A 16,494-nucleotide genomic window follows, 5' to 3' on the forward strand; every position below is an offset into this window, starting at 1 on the left:
GGAAGCAAGCGTTGCATATTTCGTTGTCTCTCTTCCAGGCTCACGCGATGGTGGTGCGGCAATCCTTCTCTAGCTTGCACGCAACGAGACTCGCCAGACCCGGAAGTGAACCCACCTACCCTGGTGGGGCACCACCTCTGGAAGCCAGTGGGCCCCCCACCATACTTCAGTTAGTGAAACGCAACCGAGTTCAATTCTATGCGGGAAAAATAAAGTTCACGCTTAAAGCAACCACGACCTCCACGATGACCGCGCGTAAAGGAGGGAGGATCCTATCCAATTGTGATTTTAATTGTTTCATCTTTGAATTCTTTCATCGATCGTCTTCGGGGGCTTAAGTCCGAGATGGACGGTCAGCATGGAATGTAGCTACGAAATAATTGCATAGGATCCTGAACCCGTTATGGGAAGCACCCAACGGAACGGATGGTCTGTCACCGCCTCAATGGACGGCTCTCCCTATAAATCTGGACGTGAAGGGCCATTGGCCTTCGAAGAGCTTCGTTGGGTTGAGAGATCACTAAGCTTTTCTCTCGGCGATCTTCTATCATCCACTTCGATCCTTCTTTATACGGTGGGTTTCATTATTGGTTCGAGTCTCAATTTGCAATTTTTGTTTTTTTTTATTTCTTCATTATGTTCGTTGAGGAAATTTTGCTAGGGACAGTGTTCTGGTTTTGATTCCGCTTAAAAATCTAAGGTTCTTCTGTACATTCTACGGGAGAATCATTTGGATTTTTTGTTCGGATCCGTCAGGCATGATGGGAACGGTGCGCGGTGGCATTGCGATTTCTCTGCTGCTCTCGATTCTTTTGCCGCATGTGGCTTTTCCGGCCTCGTCCGCCTCCGATGGCTTGGTTCGGGTTGGTTTGCGGAAGAAACCGTTAGATGAAAATAGCAGGCTTGCGACGCGCTTCTCGGAGAAGGAAAGAAAGGATTTGATGTCGCGGAGGTTTGGATTGAGGGGCGATGTTGAGAGTGACGGGGATGAGGATATCATTTCTCTCAAGAATTATATGAATGCGCAATACTTCGGGGAGATTGGCATTGGTACTCCTCCGCAGAAGTTCACTGTGATCTTCGATACTGGCAGCTCGAATCTGTGGGTTCCATCTTCCAAGTGCTACTTTTCGGTGAGGGTTGTCCAACTTTGGTTTTAAAAAAATTGTTTTTTTTTGTTTTCGTTTTTCTTGCGGCTCTGAAATAACCCTTGTGTCATCATAATCCAGCTCGCTTGCTATTTTCATCCAAAGTACAGATCAGAAGTATCGAGCACTTATCAGAGGAATGGTATGTTTTCTTGAACCATTGTTCTCTCTTAGTTGGTGATGGCTTTTTTTTTATCACTATCACTGCATGTCTGCTTCGTTAGTTTAGTCTGTGGATGTACAATTGCGATTCTATGGAAATGAAGATGGCATATATGTAGTTCATGCATGGGGGGAAACAAGTGGAATTTGACTTTTTCTTAGATTAAACACGAGTTGAAATCTGATTATAGCTCCAGGAGTTATTATTATAATTGAGTTTCATACAAAATGAGGATTCTTTTAGTTACTCTTGATCCTGGTGTCTGGGAACACAATGCAACAGACAAGTGTTATTTCTTTTGTCATGGTTTAGGAACTCAGCCGTCTCACCTATATTGTCCAATAATAAAACAAAAATGCTCTTCGTCGTGTTTTGTTTAAGGAAATAAATATTGCTCTGTATGGCTTACTTCATAAACACTATCTGCTTCCTCTTCTTCTTAAAGCTTTTTGTTTTTTTTTTTAAAAATTATTTGCAAACAGACACTCTTGTAAAAGTATCTGCATGAATTGGCTGATTGCTGCAATTGGATACTCTCCACATCCTGACGATATCATAATTTATATTGCTTCTTTTGAATAGGTAAACCTGCTGACATCCAGTATGGAACAGGAGCAATATCAGGTTTCTTTAGTGAAGATCATGTTACCATCGGTGACCTAATTGTTAAAGACCAGGTTCACAAACTTTGTACTTTTTTACATGTTTGTTTTTGTGGTTATTTTTCTTATATTGTGGGCTCTGATATAATTCATCCAGGAATTTATTGAAGCCACAAGGGAGCCAGGTCTCACATTCTTGGTTGCAAAATTTGATGGCATATTAGGACTTGGATTTAAGGAAATATCCGTTGGGGATAGCGTGCCTGTGTGGTATTCTGACTATCACTCAATTCCTGCTCCCAGTTGCATGATATTTACTGATGATTGCTTGACATCAAGTTGATTTTGTTCCTTTATGAACAAACTGGTTAAGAGATTAAAAAAGATTTTTGTCATCGAAAGCATTAGTAATGTCCGGACTTGTTCCAATAGTAAATGTGGTGAAAGTCTGAAAGATGCAAGGTTGATGAAAAATTGAATTATCTGGAATTAGGATTTTTTAAATTCTTGGATATGTTTCTAGAATCTTTGAACAGCAAAATTAACAGTACTCTTGTTACTTAATAACTCTGGAAAATATAATTTGTTAGGAATTTTTTTTTTTTTTTCTTTTGAATAAGAGAACTGGTAGGATGGATTAGAAAGAAGAGGAAGATAACGTAGTACTTGTAGTAGAAGTAAATCATGACTCTTGGATCTGTATAATTGAAGAGAAAAGCCAACCTAGTGATATTATACCACGATCTCTCTAATCAGGCCTTTGGATGTTTTATAAATAAGACTGCAATTTTCATATTGAATGCCATTTAGAATCGAAATAGACTTAAGTAGAATAATAAAATTGAAAAGGACACAAGTTATTTTTTTTCATGACATCACATTGTATGGCCTTTGTTTTACTCTTGGGATCTCTATTTTGTTGGTCTAATAGTAGGTGTTTTTTAATGACGACAAAAATCGATGATGATCATAAACTGATTCTTTGTTCGTATGTTTTTGTGTTACAACAATTTTCACTTCTATATGTTTAGGAATGACAAATTGGGTAATGACCAAATACAACATCGCATCTGAGCTTAAATCACCAATCGAATAGGTTATGCCAATGAAACCAGTCATCTGTAGAATCAAGTAATTAAGTGGGGCATCATTTTAAAAAACTAGAAAGATTATCTTGCTATAACTGTTCGAAATTGTGCATGCCATTGTATTCTAAACATTATAGGCCCCATTTCTATGAATGCATGGAGCTAAGACGACCCAAAATAAGGTCCACCATTTCTTTTTTCTCATCTACTTTAGTGCTTCTTTGTGATAAACCTTCTTTTATCTAGAGTATGGACTCATGGTATTCAAGGCTAGCTAGATTTTACTTCTTTCAGCTTAAAGTAGGTCTTTTCTGAACTATCCTAGACTTTTTCAAATGAAGCATCATACATTCAAGTCCAATTCCAGAATTAATCCCAAACATTTAAGGCGCTCCTCTGTGGGTAAAGGTCTTCCACAAATTTTGGCCATTTATTGATTTGACTGTCGGATGGTGCAAAGTTCAATTTGATAACTGTTGGCCAGTGTTACTTGTGGTTATCCACACTGGTGTTGAATTGTGATGGGAACAGGTCCATTTCTGGCCTGAGCAATCGCACATTCATTTAAAGGAGCTAATCTGGAGAATTTGGAATCATCAATGAAACAACAAAATCGAAACCGACGAGCAATTAAGTAACCCTCGAAATTGTAAAGTAGGATATTGTAAAGCAGTCAACCAAGAAAATCTAATACAGAGAATCCAGTGAAAATCTCAGGCTGGTACTAGTCTGAAACCATCAAAAATATCATTAATGTTTATGAAGATCTAGGAGCCTAAGATTTAAGAACTGATGTTGTTTTGTTTATGCTAATAATTCTATCACTATACTACTGAGATTGATCAATCTCCTTTGTGAATTAAAACTGTGTTAAATTTTGTAGCTCAATTAGAAAATCATCTTCTAGTTAATATTTTGTAGTTAAGATTTTTTCAAAGCATAATTAATTCTTCCTATTTCAATCTTCAAGATCAGAACTATCTTTGATTTTTCTCCAAGGAATATATACTCTTATTGCTCTAGGACCTAGGTTCCTGATGGTGACCTTGAAACACAAAGCAAGCTTATTGTTTATTCTCTGGTGTGCTTAGATGAAGCATGGAACATTGTCCTCTTTTGCGGTAGTGAACTATGAAAATGGTATCTCAATTTGGTGATTCTTTTGTGCTGTTGATATTAGACCTGCTTTCTTATTCTAAGTTTGTGGGTACCTGGATCGTTATCTGTCATGGACAGCTAAGTGTTTTTTTTCTTCTTAAAAGAAAATGCGCTAATTTTATTATGCAAATGCTTTATTTGATCACTGTTTACTATTAATGAAAGGCTATGTCTGATTTGTTTAATTATTCCTTCTATTGGCAGGTATAATATGATTGAGCAGAAACTTATCAGAGAACCTGTATTCTCATTCTGGTTTAACCGAAATGCTGACGATGGTGAAGGAGGTGAAATTGTATTCGGAGGAATAGATCCAAATCATTATAAGGGTGAACATGTATATGTCCCTGTTACTCAGAAAGGTTATTGGCAGGTGCATATTCCGAACTCTTTTCTGTTCAGTTTAGCTTAGTATGGATCATGCAGATGATATCTAATATTGCAACTATCTACATATGATGCATCACATAATTCTTGCAGTTTAACATGGGTGACATACTTATTGATGGCGAATCTACTGGTACAACCAATTTACTGAGTTTTTTTTATTTCCACGTAGTATCGTCATATATTTCCTGCTTATTTATCAGGAAGTGCCTTTGTGTTCGTCAGGCTATTGTGCTGGTGGTTGTGCCGCAATTGCAGATTCTGGAACTTCTTTGATTGCTGGTCCCACGGTATGATTAATTACCCTAAAATGCTTGTTTTGATAATGGAGACAATTCTTTCCATTGATTATCAACCATTAATTTATGTTTATTGCGTTCGTGTTCCTTGATTACTGGGGCAAGAAAACAGTTATATATCATAATGTCATTGTTCTGCAGACCGCTGTTGCAGAGATTAATCAACAAATTGGAGCTTCTGGTATTGCTTCTCAAGAGTGCAAAGCAGTAGTTGCACAATACGGGAAACAGATTATCAGACTGTTGATGTTACAGGTCTGATTGGATTAATAAACAGAGGTATTGCTTCTGGTACGTTGCGTCACAGATATCGCACTGATAATTATCTATTTGGCAGACAAAACCTAGCAAAGTTTGCTCTCAGATTGGTCTGTGTGCATTTAATGGAGCTCATGGAGTTAGGTCAGTGGGTATTTCTTGGCAATTTTGTATTCTACTGCATAATAATATCCTTCACTTCACCATTGTTGTTATCTTATGAATATTCTTTATGCAGCACTGGCATTGAGAATGTAGTCGACGAGAATACGGAAGCTTCAGCCCATCTCCACAGTGAAGCTATGTGCAATTCTTGCGAGATGGCAGTCGTATGGATGCAGAATCAGCTACTTCGTAACCAGACAGAAGAAAGAATATTGAATTATGTCGATGAGGTTAGGTTCTCTTTCATCCATGTGAGTCTCACTTTTGCAGTTGTTTGTGTTATTCACGTATAATTTAAAAGCTACATTCAGCTCTGTGAGCGCTTGCCTAGTCCCATGGGAGAATCATCAGTGGACTGCGCTGCTTTAGATTCCATGCCTGTTGTCTCTTTCACTATCGGTGCTAAGAAATTTAATCTCAAACCGGAGCAGGTATGGTCATTAATCTCACTTAATTCCACACAAACTTCATATATGGATCTCAGCCAAATTCTTGAATTGTCTTCAATTCTAATTATGATTCTGATTTAACTTAAGTACTGTCTCTATATATAATTAAGATTCATAGTGCATTCAAACTATTATTTCAGACTAGCAAATTTATCCCACGAAACAACCTTTTCTTTTAACAAATAAGTAGGGCCTAAAGCCCTTTACTGATTCATTTAATAGAGAAGTTGAAGTGGCACTTCACCGTGGCAAATCTCCCAATGGTTGCTTTTTCCTTTTTGTGTTATATCTTTAACATGTCTGAAGACTTCCTTGTCTATATTATTCTTAGAACTCATCATCTTTGTGATGCACAACACGCAGTACATTCTCAAGGTTGGCGAGGGTGCTCAAGCACAGTGCATCAGTGGGTTCACAGCCATTGATGTTCCACCACCAAGAGGCCCTCTCTGGTGCCCATCCACCTCACATCTGCCTTTGAACCTCACTTGTTTGCACCATGCCCTACTAACTGACCTGTGAAACTGGTGCAGGATTTTGGGAGACGTCTTCATGGGAGTATATCATACTGTCTTCGACTACGGCAATTCAAGGGTTGGCTTCGCACCCGCTGCGTAAACAAGTTTATCCATAAACAAGCTACCGTGTATGTTCTGTATGTTGCGTTTAAATGTTCTTAGGTCCTATGGTTTCACACTTTCACTAATGTTTGAATTCTACTTGTTTCGCCTGATGAAATCCCGTTTAACTTCCTCATTTGATCACTGTTTCACATAAAATTCAAGCAACAAGTTCAGATCAAGAGGAAATATATATACAAATGCATGATTCTTTGGATCAATTTAACTGTTTATTTGTTATAACCAAGTTCACGCAGTTGAAGTGCCTGCGACGATTTTCTATTATATTATAATATAAATATCAAAAATATTAATAATCATGTATTTAATAAATAATTTTTTAATACATTATGAGAAAATGAAAATTTTTTAATACATTATCTAAAATATTAATAACATAAATTTTGAGAAAATGAAAATTACAACATTTGAGAGAAAAAAAATTAAAAATAAAAAAACAATTTCATAATTATAAAATATAGAGAGAGAGATTTTAATTTCTTTTCCTTAAATTTTTAAGAGTTAAAATTGCTGTTCATTTTCACCCTCAATCCGTTCGCTTCCTTTCATCCAGCCCTACGTTAGGTACGACACAAACCGAGCTGATTCCGACCGGGTCGCCGGCGACCCACCTCCAAATATAGCACCAACCCCAAGAAAAATGACCTACAACCCTAAAAGAGAAAAAGAAGCTCTTGAATAGACCAAACATGCTTTGCTTTTTCTAACTCCATAAATCCCAATGCCATCGGAATCTGAAAACTAGACGAGCAGAAATGCCATGTCCTCCTAAAGTGAAACTTCCATTATTTCTCATTCTTCAGTCCAACTCTAATATATATATATATATATATATATATATATTCTCAATCTTTTCTCTAATGATCAAGTAGCTAGAAACATGCATTATCAGACTGGAAATTGCTTCAGAGGGGGCGAAGAACACTTAGAATTAATATATAACATGCATGGAGGTAATCTGAACTCCTCTCACCACAAAATCCAGCAAATATTTAAAGAAATTGGAAGTTGAATACTAAACTAACCATCTCTAGTAGCGTTTCAATCGATCTAACTTCTACTAGTAGCATAAGTTGAACACCATTTCTTCTTCTTCTTCATCGTCATCATCATAATCATCATCTTCATCTTCTTTAAATCAAGATTGAGGTCGTTGGGCTACTGCTCTCGTGCCATGAGTTGGAGCTGTTCTTGCGGTGGAAGCTGCTGCTCTTGTTGTTGTTGTTGCTGCTGCTGCTTTTTGATGGAGTGTTTGTTGTTGTGCATCCAGACTTTTAACACGTGACGCTTGATGCCGGCCTCGGAGCAGAATTGCTCCACCAGCGCCTCCTCGTGGCGCTGGAGCCGCCACCCGATCCGCTCCGCGAACGCCACCATCTTCTCCTTCTGCTCCGCCGTGAACTTGGTCCGGAACCGCTTCCTCGTCGGTGCTCCCCCGACCACCCTCTCCTCGCTCGACGACTCCGTCGTCGTGCCTCCGCTCGCCATCACCCCCGAGGACGAGACCGGCACCACCCGCGACGGCAGCAGAGGCGAGCTCGGGAACCCCCCTGCGCCGTACGCCGCCGTCCTGTGGTGGTGATAATGCGGCGGCGGCGGCGGGGGCAGCAAGAGAGGCAGGGGCAGGTGAGCGCCGCCGCGATGATGACTGCCGACGTCGTCCGCGTCCGCGTCCGCGTCGGAGTCCCTCCGGTGGAAGCTCCGGTGGCAGCCGCAGGCGGCGCACTTGAGCGCGTCGATGCCATTGGGCATGAACTCGCCGCACCCGTCGAGGACATGCCCTCCAGCCGCCGCCGCGTGGTTACGCAGGCACTCCTTGTATCTCACGGCCACCTCGTCTGCGGCCTTGCCGCCTTCGCCGGACTTGGAGCTGGGAAACAGAGAGGAAATGGGGGCCGGATCCTGGCTACTCACTCTTGCCGAGCTCCCAAAATTAGCAGAGCCATTTCTAGCACCACCGCCTTTTGGGGACAAGAGTGAGGAAGAAGCATGAAGGACAGGCTTCGAGAAAGCAGATCCTCTAATGGGCGGAGGACTATAGATCAAGGAAAAAGGAGGAGAAGAAGAGGAGGAGGAAGGCAACTGCACGTCCCCATCTTGATTTCTGAACTCCATCGATTCCTCCTCACAAGAACCAATTTATAGAGTCGCACAACCTGCTAGCTCTCTGCTGCATGCACTACTTCTACGACTACTACTGCAGCAGTCTTGCGAAGGAAGAGGAAGACACAGAGGTAAATAATCAAAAACCGCTTGAGAAGACGCTGAAACCCTAATTAAAGACGAAGCGAGGGTTTTGCCGGTTCCCTAACAGCCATCAGAGGGGTGATAAGGGAGAAACCCCAAGAGCATGGACGACACAACAAAAAGCTAGCTATGCCACTGTAGCTGAGAGCCAACCCTGCAGCTCGTGTCCCATCCATAATAATTCCTCTCTGAGAGCGGCAAGCATGTCTTTTGTAGGGTTGTGGTGTGAGTGCATGCACCAGTGCAGTGGGCGACACTGATCTACATTAGCTGGAAGGTAAGGTGAAGGATTTCTTGCAGCTTATCTTCTGCTAGATACTGATCGATCGCTGCAGGAGAGCAGCAGGCTAGCTAGCTAATAAAGCCCCATCCCCAGCTTTCTCTTTCTTGGAAGTACGTAATTAACTTCAATTACAAAACAGAATCTATTGAATACAATTTTTTTAAAAAATTAATTAGAATAGTGATAACTAAAGAACTAGTTCAGTGCAGGCTAATTAATTCCTACGCATGGCTTTCTCTTTGCTGATCACTAGGGTTATGCTTTGCTGGGGGCGAGTCAGGGAGACAGAGAGGGAGATGGGTGGAGAGGCGGGTGGGGGCACTGGGCTTGCACTTCGGCCACACACACCTTGTTGGTGTGTCAGAATTCCAGCACCGGAAAGGACTCCGGCCCCACGCCGTTACATGCCTGAATTCACCCTCAGGTCAACTCTCTCTCTCTCTCTCTCTCTCTCTCTCTCTCTCCTCTCTCTCTGGTGTGTCTGGTTACTGCTGCGTCATGTTTACTTTTCATCCGCGTCGGCACACAGCAAGCGTGTACAGAGATCACGCGTGTGAGAGAGGAGGAAGCGCAGGCAGGTGGTGGTTTGACTGATGCTTTTTACTCTCAGCTTGGGAGCAAGTATTCAGCATTAACTCATGCTGAGTTCTGAATTAAATGCATGTGGTCATGGCAGGAATAATTGCTGAAGAAGAAGGGAGCAATATAATTGACGACAAATTGCTTTATGAACACTTGTTGTTGCATGTTCATTGTATCCTGGTAATAATTATGAGGATATATTATCATAATAAATTGTAAAGTAAAGAATGTGAAACGTTCTCGACGGAATTGCAGTACATTTTCGAAGACTTGAGCTAAGGAGTGGTGTGCCTTGTGCACTTATTTGCCATGCATCAGTTTGTATTCAATAGCCTCGAGCAAGATTATCTCAAACATACATAATAAGAGAAGATTAATTCACTTCTTAATCCTTTAACCCTTTGACATATAAATGTCATCGCTTTTATTAAAAAGATTATCCACAAAAACGATCAGAGAATTCACTTCATGTGAATGGTACGGTCACATGACCCAAAGCATTCTATTGTTCACACGATGAACAACATAATGAACTATGAACCAGTGTTTTCAAACAAGAACTAAGTCAAAAATTCAGATCCAACTCTCGATCTTCTACTGAACCAACTAAACAGAATAAGCGGTCAAAATCTATATGCAGTTTCAGAAAGATGCTGCAAGCCTATAAAGAAGAGAGAAGCGTGACAGTTTATACATGGTCATGGATGTCGTATATGCTAGCTGGAAACCATATAGGAGTTAGTGTGCATGGAATCCAATGTAGTCAAATCTTCAAAAAGCCAAAAATAGTGTGATCAGCGTATATATCTTACTTGGTTAAAAGAGAGGCCAGTAGGCCACGATCCACTTACTTGGAAGAAAACTATGTATAATGGTGGTATTGATCCTTCAAAACATGCATCACTTTACTTGTTCAGGTCAAGAGCAACTGTCCACAGACAATGTAATGCTTATCTGAAAGATTTATGGGCAGAAATTAAAAGCTCGTACCATCAAAGGCTTCTTTGCTATTCAAAGCCATAAAAGTGATTGGAAAACAAAAGGGAAAAAACTAAACATGCATAACTATTACGCCATCATTATCAACTCAAAAGCGGCTTTAATAAGTTCTAGGCATGGCGAAGCCAACTTTTTCTTCATACCTTCCTATATTACCATCATATTTCACCACGCGTAGACTTTGTTACACTAGTCTTCTCAAAATGAAGCTCTCAGCTCACGTACCGTAGTTCATAGTCCAAGCCCATCAGATCCTGAAAGCTCCCACAAGTGGGTTACCTAGAATTCTGCACAAGTCGCCATTTCTGCAACAAAACGTTATCGCAAAACTTTGCTCGTTCATTATAAAACGCAGATGCCCCATAAAGTGAGAAGTTAAGGATTAAAGCAAAACATACCATTCACATAAAACCTTATCAGCACTGGCATAACAGGTGCATCATTTTGAACTTGGTTTATGAACTCTATTCCAATTCGCATAAAAATCAGGGCTAAGCATGGAAAGTGTATCCCAGCAGAAAATGGAACCATGATTTCAGATCATTGATATACAGAGAATAAAAAAATCTTAATATTTCCTGTCTTACACAAGGTACTAAAAGCATTATTGCATTATTGAGGCAACATCATAATTCCCAGTCAGATATCAATTAAATGTTGAAATAAGAAGTACAAAATACAGAAACCTATAACATTTCAGAGAATCATCTCACCATGCTGAAATGCACTCTACAATATTAATGCTCTAACCCAATAAGAAAGTTTACTTTCATGAACAATAGTGGAAATCTTATCCAGTAAAATTTTTCTTAATATTATAAATGATCGACATCTGCACAGATGGGAACATGCGCACACAATACACAATGCATTTAGATGTAGTTCATCTTATAGGGCACGCTGTGATAATCTCAATTTATTATGAAAATAAATGAGGCTAATTTTGGGAAAAACACACAACATAACAGAAAGTACTAGTTAATCAATTATGAACTGATTTCCCAATTTAGGATTAGTCGTCAATCTTTTCCTAGGAATCATGTGTTAATGCTCCCTTTTCAAAAAAATTTAATTGTTTTGGGATCATAAATAGGTTATTCTCGATCCAGTTCCTACATTTGGAAGGATCTGCAAAGGCCAAGGGCTCCATCCAAACTCTACATTTGCTTTCATGACTATAATATTGCTCCCCAATATCTCTAAGAACAGCCTTTCATTGTTCTTAGAATCTTAACATGCTACAATTACTAAAAAGTAGGGATAGCCCCAACAATGGCATTGGGCCCATCAGTCCTAGATACTTGTCACATGAATTCTGGTCAGAGTATCAGAAACTGTCATTGCTGGAGTCTCCAACAGCAGGTGCAACAGCCACTGATACCATTACTCTGAAATGACATTTTTCCTAATATACAGGTGTGCAATTTGATGACAGTGGCAGGCTAAGGTGAAACGTGAAAATGCATGTAGCCATCTGTTTGCTACAATAAAGTCATTACAGGGATCAAGGCTTTGGTAGCAGCTAGAGCAGTCATAAAATTAGGATGAGTGCACTCAGGGGGTATTATTGCACTAACATAGAAAAGCTAAAACAGCTCAAAAAGGATTCCTTTTCAATAGAGACATAACATCTGTTGGAGGAGGCATTAAGGATAGGAGAGGACAGGCAAGGAAGCAGTAGACATGTTGAAAATGACTCCAAACCTTGGACAGTCTAAAGTAGCATGCACACATCAGCTAGCTAGTGTGATTCATTTAGGCTAAAATGCCAAGTTTTATAAAACACTATGGTTTCTACACTACGGTTTCTAGATAAAATTCAATGGATCCAAGACACGAGAAACTGAGCATGATTATTATTGTTCAATTTATAGTTAAACTTAAACATTATAAACTTCAACATTTGCAGATATAGATTATTATTAGCTAATGACTTACAAAGATATATAGACTCATATATTTGCCAAGTGATCACATCTCCAAAAAAATACATATATTCATTTAGCTACTCGTCCACTATATCTAAAGGACCAAAAGTTTCTAACACGATACTACTTAGGGAACTGATTGAATCACCTAAGGCCGGCCATTGTTTTTGTAATATATTTACGACAATCTCCTCGTCCTTGCTGAGAATAGATTTAGTAACTTCCATGTTTAAGCTTTAGAAGGTATGATCCAAAATGCTTAAGCTGCAGTGCCAACCCTGGCCTCAGAAAACGATGCTAACAAGAAGTAAAATTATTTGAGACATCTTAATTCTGCAGATAACAAGTTAACAGTGAGGGGTATTAAAGTTGTGGAATGGCAATAAGCTGCCAAATGATAAAGCACAATAAGGAGGCAATCAAAAGACAACAGCTAGCACAATTAGTATGATATCATCTAACAACCACAAGATTGTTGTGTTGGATTCGTGTCTACTTCTCTGGTTGTATATCATCTATACAAATATTAGTAAAAGTATAGTCAAATTATTAAAAGAAGCAAATCAAGTCAACAAAAAAGTGTAATAAATACAACCTATACGGATGTAATAAGAATGATCAATAAATTGCATGCAAATGGAACAGGATGAAAAATGTATAATGCACATTCAACGTCCTTTAAGCAAACAACAAGAAACATGACAAGCTTGGCAAAGTGACCAGAAAGAGATGTAGCAAATCAAAGAAATAATACGTGTGAAAGGCAAAGAAAATACTAGGTAAGATACTGGGATAACACATGTGAGTATTTTTTTGATGGTCAGTTATCATTGATTTCTATCTTAAACAGGATTTACAAATGGTGATTTGGCGACTTTTGGTCTTGGAGGTATTCAGGTAGTGATCACATATCTTGGGCAGACATGGGAGTTTTGACCTGAAAATTACACCACACACATACATTCAAATACACAAAGGGGAAAATGTACCTCAATTAAGACAACCAGTTTGTTGTTTAATTGACCCACTGCTCTTGTGACCGTCTGAAGCACCATAAATAACACCCTTTTTGTTTTTAAGTGAGACTCATGAAAGACTCATCCTGTTTCCTTGGTCAGTAAAAATAAACTGGAATTTGGAATATCCCCCAGAGCTGGCCCGTAAATAAGAGCATAAGGAGTCGAGCATTGAATTGTTTTCCTGCAAAATACGAAGGCAAGTACAGAATAGTACACTGTGGAGTCAGTGCACTGGTGGACTTGATCTTCTGTGCAATAGAGTATTGGATCCAAGTTACATAATCATTAATCAATTAAAACTGTTTTAACAATCTATTATGCATAAAATCATCGTGCATGCATTCATTGTACGTGCATGCATGGCAATCAGTACACTCTGCCTTCTTGCTGCCACTTACTGCATGAAATGGCAGCAGCTCGTGAGAGCAAACAGAGTCACAGAACTGCACATCGCATACATAGCAGCAGCTAGCTCGTTAATTTATTTATTAATTATTGTTTTGGCTTTTGGAAGATGGTGTGGTTGACGACAGAGGGAAATCTTGATTGATCCGAGACACATGAGTTGGCTAGCTGTCCTGGCTAGTTCTGTCAGGCACCTTGTTTTGAAGGCGGCAAGGAAGGCGGCGACGTCGGCTCGCCGGAGGTCTGCCGGAAGAGCATGAGCTACGCTGATGCTACGCCCAGTGCTTCGGCAATATCTCTCGAGACATCAGCTGACCGACCTCATTGCTTGGGTTGATATGTCAACCTTTCAGGAGATCTAAATGGTGCCGCGGTAGGATATCCAGGTTGTCATCTAAGTATCCGCGGTTCGATTTTTCATTACGGCGTATTTATAGAAATTTCCTTCCAAATGGGGATCGCAATCAAGCTATGCTGCATCTAGATTGGCCGCTGCGGCCTCTGCATGTGCTTTTACCTTGATAGCCGATGGAAAACTTCTGTGGGACCGAATCGATCACCCCCAGAGATTGAGTCAATGTGATTAACTGGTATTATAGAAAAAAAAATGCAGCTAACTCATCACAATATTTTATCATGTTTTTTTAAATAGTATTACTAATTGAAATATATATAAAAATAAATAATATAAACATTTAAAAAAATGAATTTAAAAGAATTATTACAAAATGTTTTTTTCCCAAAAATTAAATTAAATTATTTAATACATTGTAAGAGTAAATTCTATAAGAGTTGATAAATAATTATTATCGATAATTTATTATCTCCGGCCTATAAAAGGTAGAGGTTGATTTCCACGTAGATCTTACAATATATATATATATATATAACCTATTGATTATTGATTAAATTATTTACAATGTACTAAACAAACACAGAGAGAATTCACTTAATCTGAAATATATGTTATATATATATATATATAGTATAATGGGAAAAGATAATGAGAGATATATCAAAAATTAATTCAGTTTAGGTAATTCTTCACATGATATTTCGTACAAAATTCAGAAACGAACTTTAGAAATGCATAAGTAATTGTACGAAATTCAAAAATTCATGAAATTTCACACGTACAATACTTAAGATTAACTTTATTTGAGAAAAATATTTTGAAAATTATTTGGTCTCAAATATGGTAGTTTGATACAAAATTCAAAAGTGATTGATTAAAATCAATATGTGTCCATGTTTGTATCAACTTTCCTAATGAATAGAGATTTCCTGATTTTGAGATTATCCTTAAATTTCTGAGGGATTTTAAAATGTGTTTGATTATGTTAATTTAGGAATTAACCCCAAGGCTCCCCCTAAATATCATTATCCTCTTTCAAACACCTTTTTAAACACATTCTCCCCCTTAATCATAACTTCATAAAATTTTAAGATTACACATAAAATTTTTATTCCTTAAGGATCAAATCATAAATTCATTTAGCAAAATTTATCTCCCACTTAAGGTTGATTACTTAGCTCCTTAAAAATAAGCTCTCCCCCTTAAAAATATAATTTTGATTTCTATTAAATATGTCAATCCTTTCTCTCCGTTTAAGATATAATTCCTTGAAAAATTTTAATCTCCCCCTTAAGTTTTCAGAATCATAGATCCTTCCAAATCTATTTTCTCATCTAGCTCACCCTTAAGGTTTGAAATCTCAACTCTTTTAATCACAAAAAAAACTTCTTAGTTAAAAGCTTAATCTCCCCCTTTAAAGTTGAATTTTGACTTTCTTCATAATATGTCAATCTTTTCTCCCCCTTAAGGTATCAAATCATAACTCCTTTACATTTTGATAATTCAAACTCTAGTTCTCCTATTACAACTTTTCAGATCTCCTCAAATATGATATGAAATATTGTCTAGGAGGAGAGAAAGAAAGCAGAGAATAGAGAACAAAAACGCTCTCAGAAGAAGCACAAAAGAATGAAAGAATGGCAAAAGATTGAGTTGTTCTCGTGCAGGCTTCTTTTATAATCTCTGCAACATCAGTCGACTGCTGGCAGGGCCAGTCGACTGATGCCTTCAATCGGCAACAAAATCTCGCATTAAAGCGCATTAAATGCTTGCCTATTTTCTGCAACGTTCAAATAGCAGTCGACTGTCCAAGACCAGTCTACTGGAAACAGTCGACTCTCCATAACACCAGTCGACTGACCAGTCGACTCCTGTCTTCCTCTGGCTCGACTGATCTTTCTGTGTGCGTCTGATTTATGAGCAGTCGACTGCTGGCAGGGCCAGTCGACTGGTGAAGCTGAAAAATCCCATTTCAGCTTCTCTTGACCTAGACCTCGGCCTTCAAACACCTCCCACAGCCTCATGCCTCCCTGCACTAGCCTGAGATGCTTCCATCAGCTTTGTCATGTCAAGTCTTCGCCAAGACCACCCTTGGACTTCTCCTTGCCAAGACCACCCTTGGACTTTTCCTTTGCCAAGACCACCCTTGGACTTTCCTTTGCCAAGACCACCCTTGGACTTTTCCTTTGCCAAGACCACCCTTGGACTTTTCCTTTGCCAAGACTATGCTTGGACTTTCCTGCAAACTTGCATCACACATGTTAGATCAACAAGAATTGCCTAACTTCAAACATAGTTTAGCCAAACATTGAAACTCA

At 38.9% G+C, this 16,494-nt stretch overlaps 2 protein-coding genes across 4 annotated transcripts; one reads left to right on the forward strand and one right to left on the reverse strand.

Moving 5' to 3' along the window:
* The first annotated feature begins 477 nt into the window (after positions 1 to 477).
* LOC141838025 (aspartic proteinase oryzasin-1-like) lies at positions 478 to 6,558 on the forward strand. 3 transcript variants are annotated; one of them, XM_074725410.1, is made up of 14 exons: positions 478 to 574; positions 757 to 1,133; positions 1,230 to 1,290; positions 1,894 to 1,988; positions 2,071 to 2,183; positions 4,364 to 4,532; positions 4,640 to 4,679; positions 4,772 to 4,836; positions 4,987 to 5,100; positions 5,183 to 5,247; positions 5,342 to 5,498; positions 5,580 to 5,699; positions 6,081 to 6,169; positions 6,251 to 6,558. In XM_074725410.1, the coding sequence occupies exons 2-14, from the start codon at positions 759 to 761 to the stop codon at positions 6,333 to 6,335; spliced, it is 1,548 nt and encodes a 515-aa protein (XP_074581511.1). In that variant the 5' UTR covers positions 478 to 574; positions 757 to 758; the 3' UTR covers positions 6,336 to 6,558. The 3 variants fall into 3 exon arrangements, with proteins under 3 accessions (XP_074581511.1, XP_074581510.1, XP_074581509.1); XM_074725409.1 differs by having other exon boundaries at positions 485 to 574; positions 701 to 1,133; XM_074725408.1 differs by having other exon boundaries at positions 486 to 574; positions 662 to 1,133.
* A 718-nt stretch (positions 6,559 to 7,276) lies between these two features.
* On the reverse strand, positions 7,277 to 8,709 carry LOC141838026 (zinc-finger homeodomain protein 5-like). The gene has a single exon (XM_074725411.1). It carries the CDS (start codon positions 8,471 to 8,473, stop codon positions 7,517 to 7,519), a length of 957 nt encoding a protein of 318 aa, XP_074581512.1. The 5' UTR covers positions 8,474 to 8,709; the 3' UTR covers positions 7,277 to 7,516.
* Positions 8,710 to 16,494: the final 7,785 nt, after the last annotated feature.

Source organism: Curcuma longa, chromosome 11 (assembly GCF_044706935.1).
Source record: "Curcuma longa cultivar G26 ecotype Majalengka, Jawa Barat chromosome 11, ITB_CL_G26_1.1, whole genome shotgun sequence".
Classification (NCBI taxonomy): domain Eukaryota; kingdom Viridiplantae; phylum Streptophyta; class Magnoliopsida; order Zingiberales; family Zingiberaceae; genus Curcuma; species Curcuma longa.

Bases quoted from the DNA above. Each gene is read 5' to 3' on its own strand.
- LOC141838025 (XM_074725410.1), top strand. From the start codon at position 759: ATGATGGGAACGGTGCGCGGTGGCATTGCGATTTCTCTGCTGCTCTCG. The intron at 1,989-2,070 runs GTTCACAAACTT...TAATTCATCCAG, and splicing joins ACCTAATTGTTAAAGACCAG to GAATTTATTGAAGCCACAAG. The intron at 5,101-5,182 runs GTCTGATTGGAT...TCTATTTGGCAG, and splicing joins TCAGACTGTTGATGTTACAG to ACAAAACCTAGCAAAGTTTG.
- LOC141838026 (XM_074725411.1), bottom strand. From the start codon at position 8,473: ATGGAGTTCAGAAATCAAGATGGGGACGTGCAGTTGCCTTCCTCCTCC.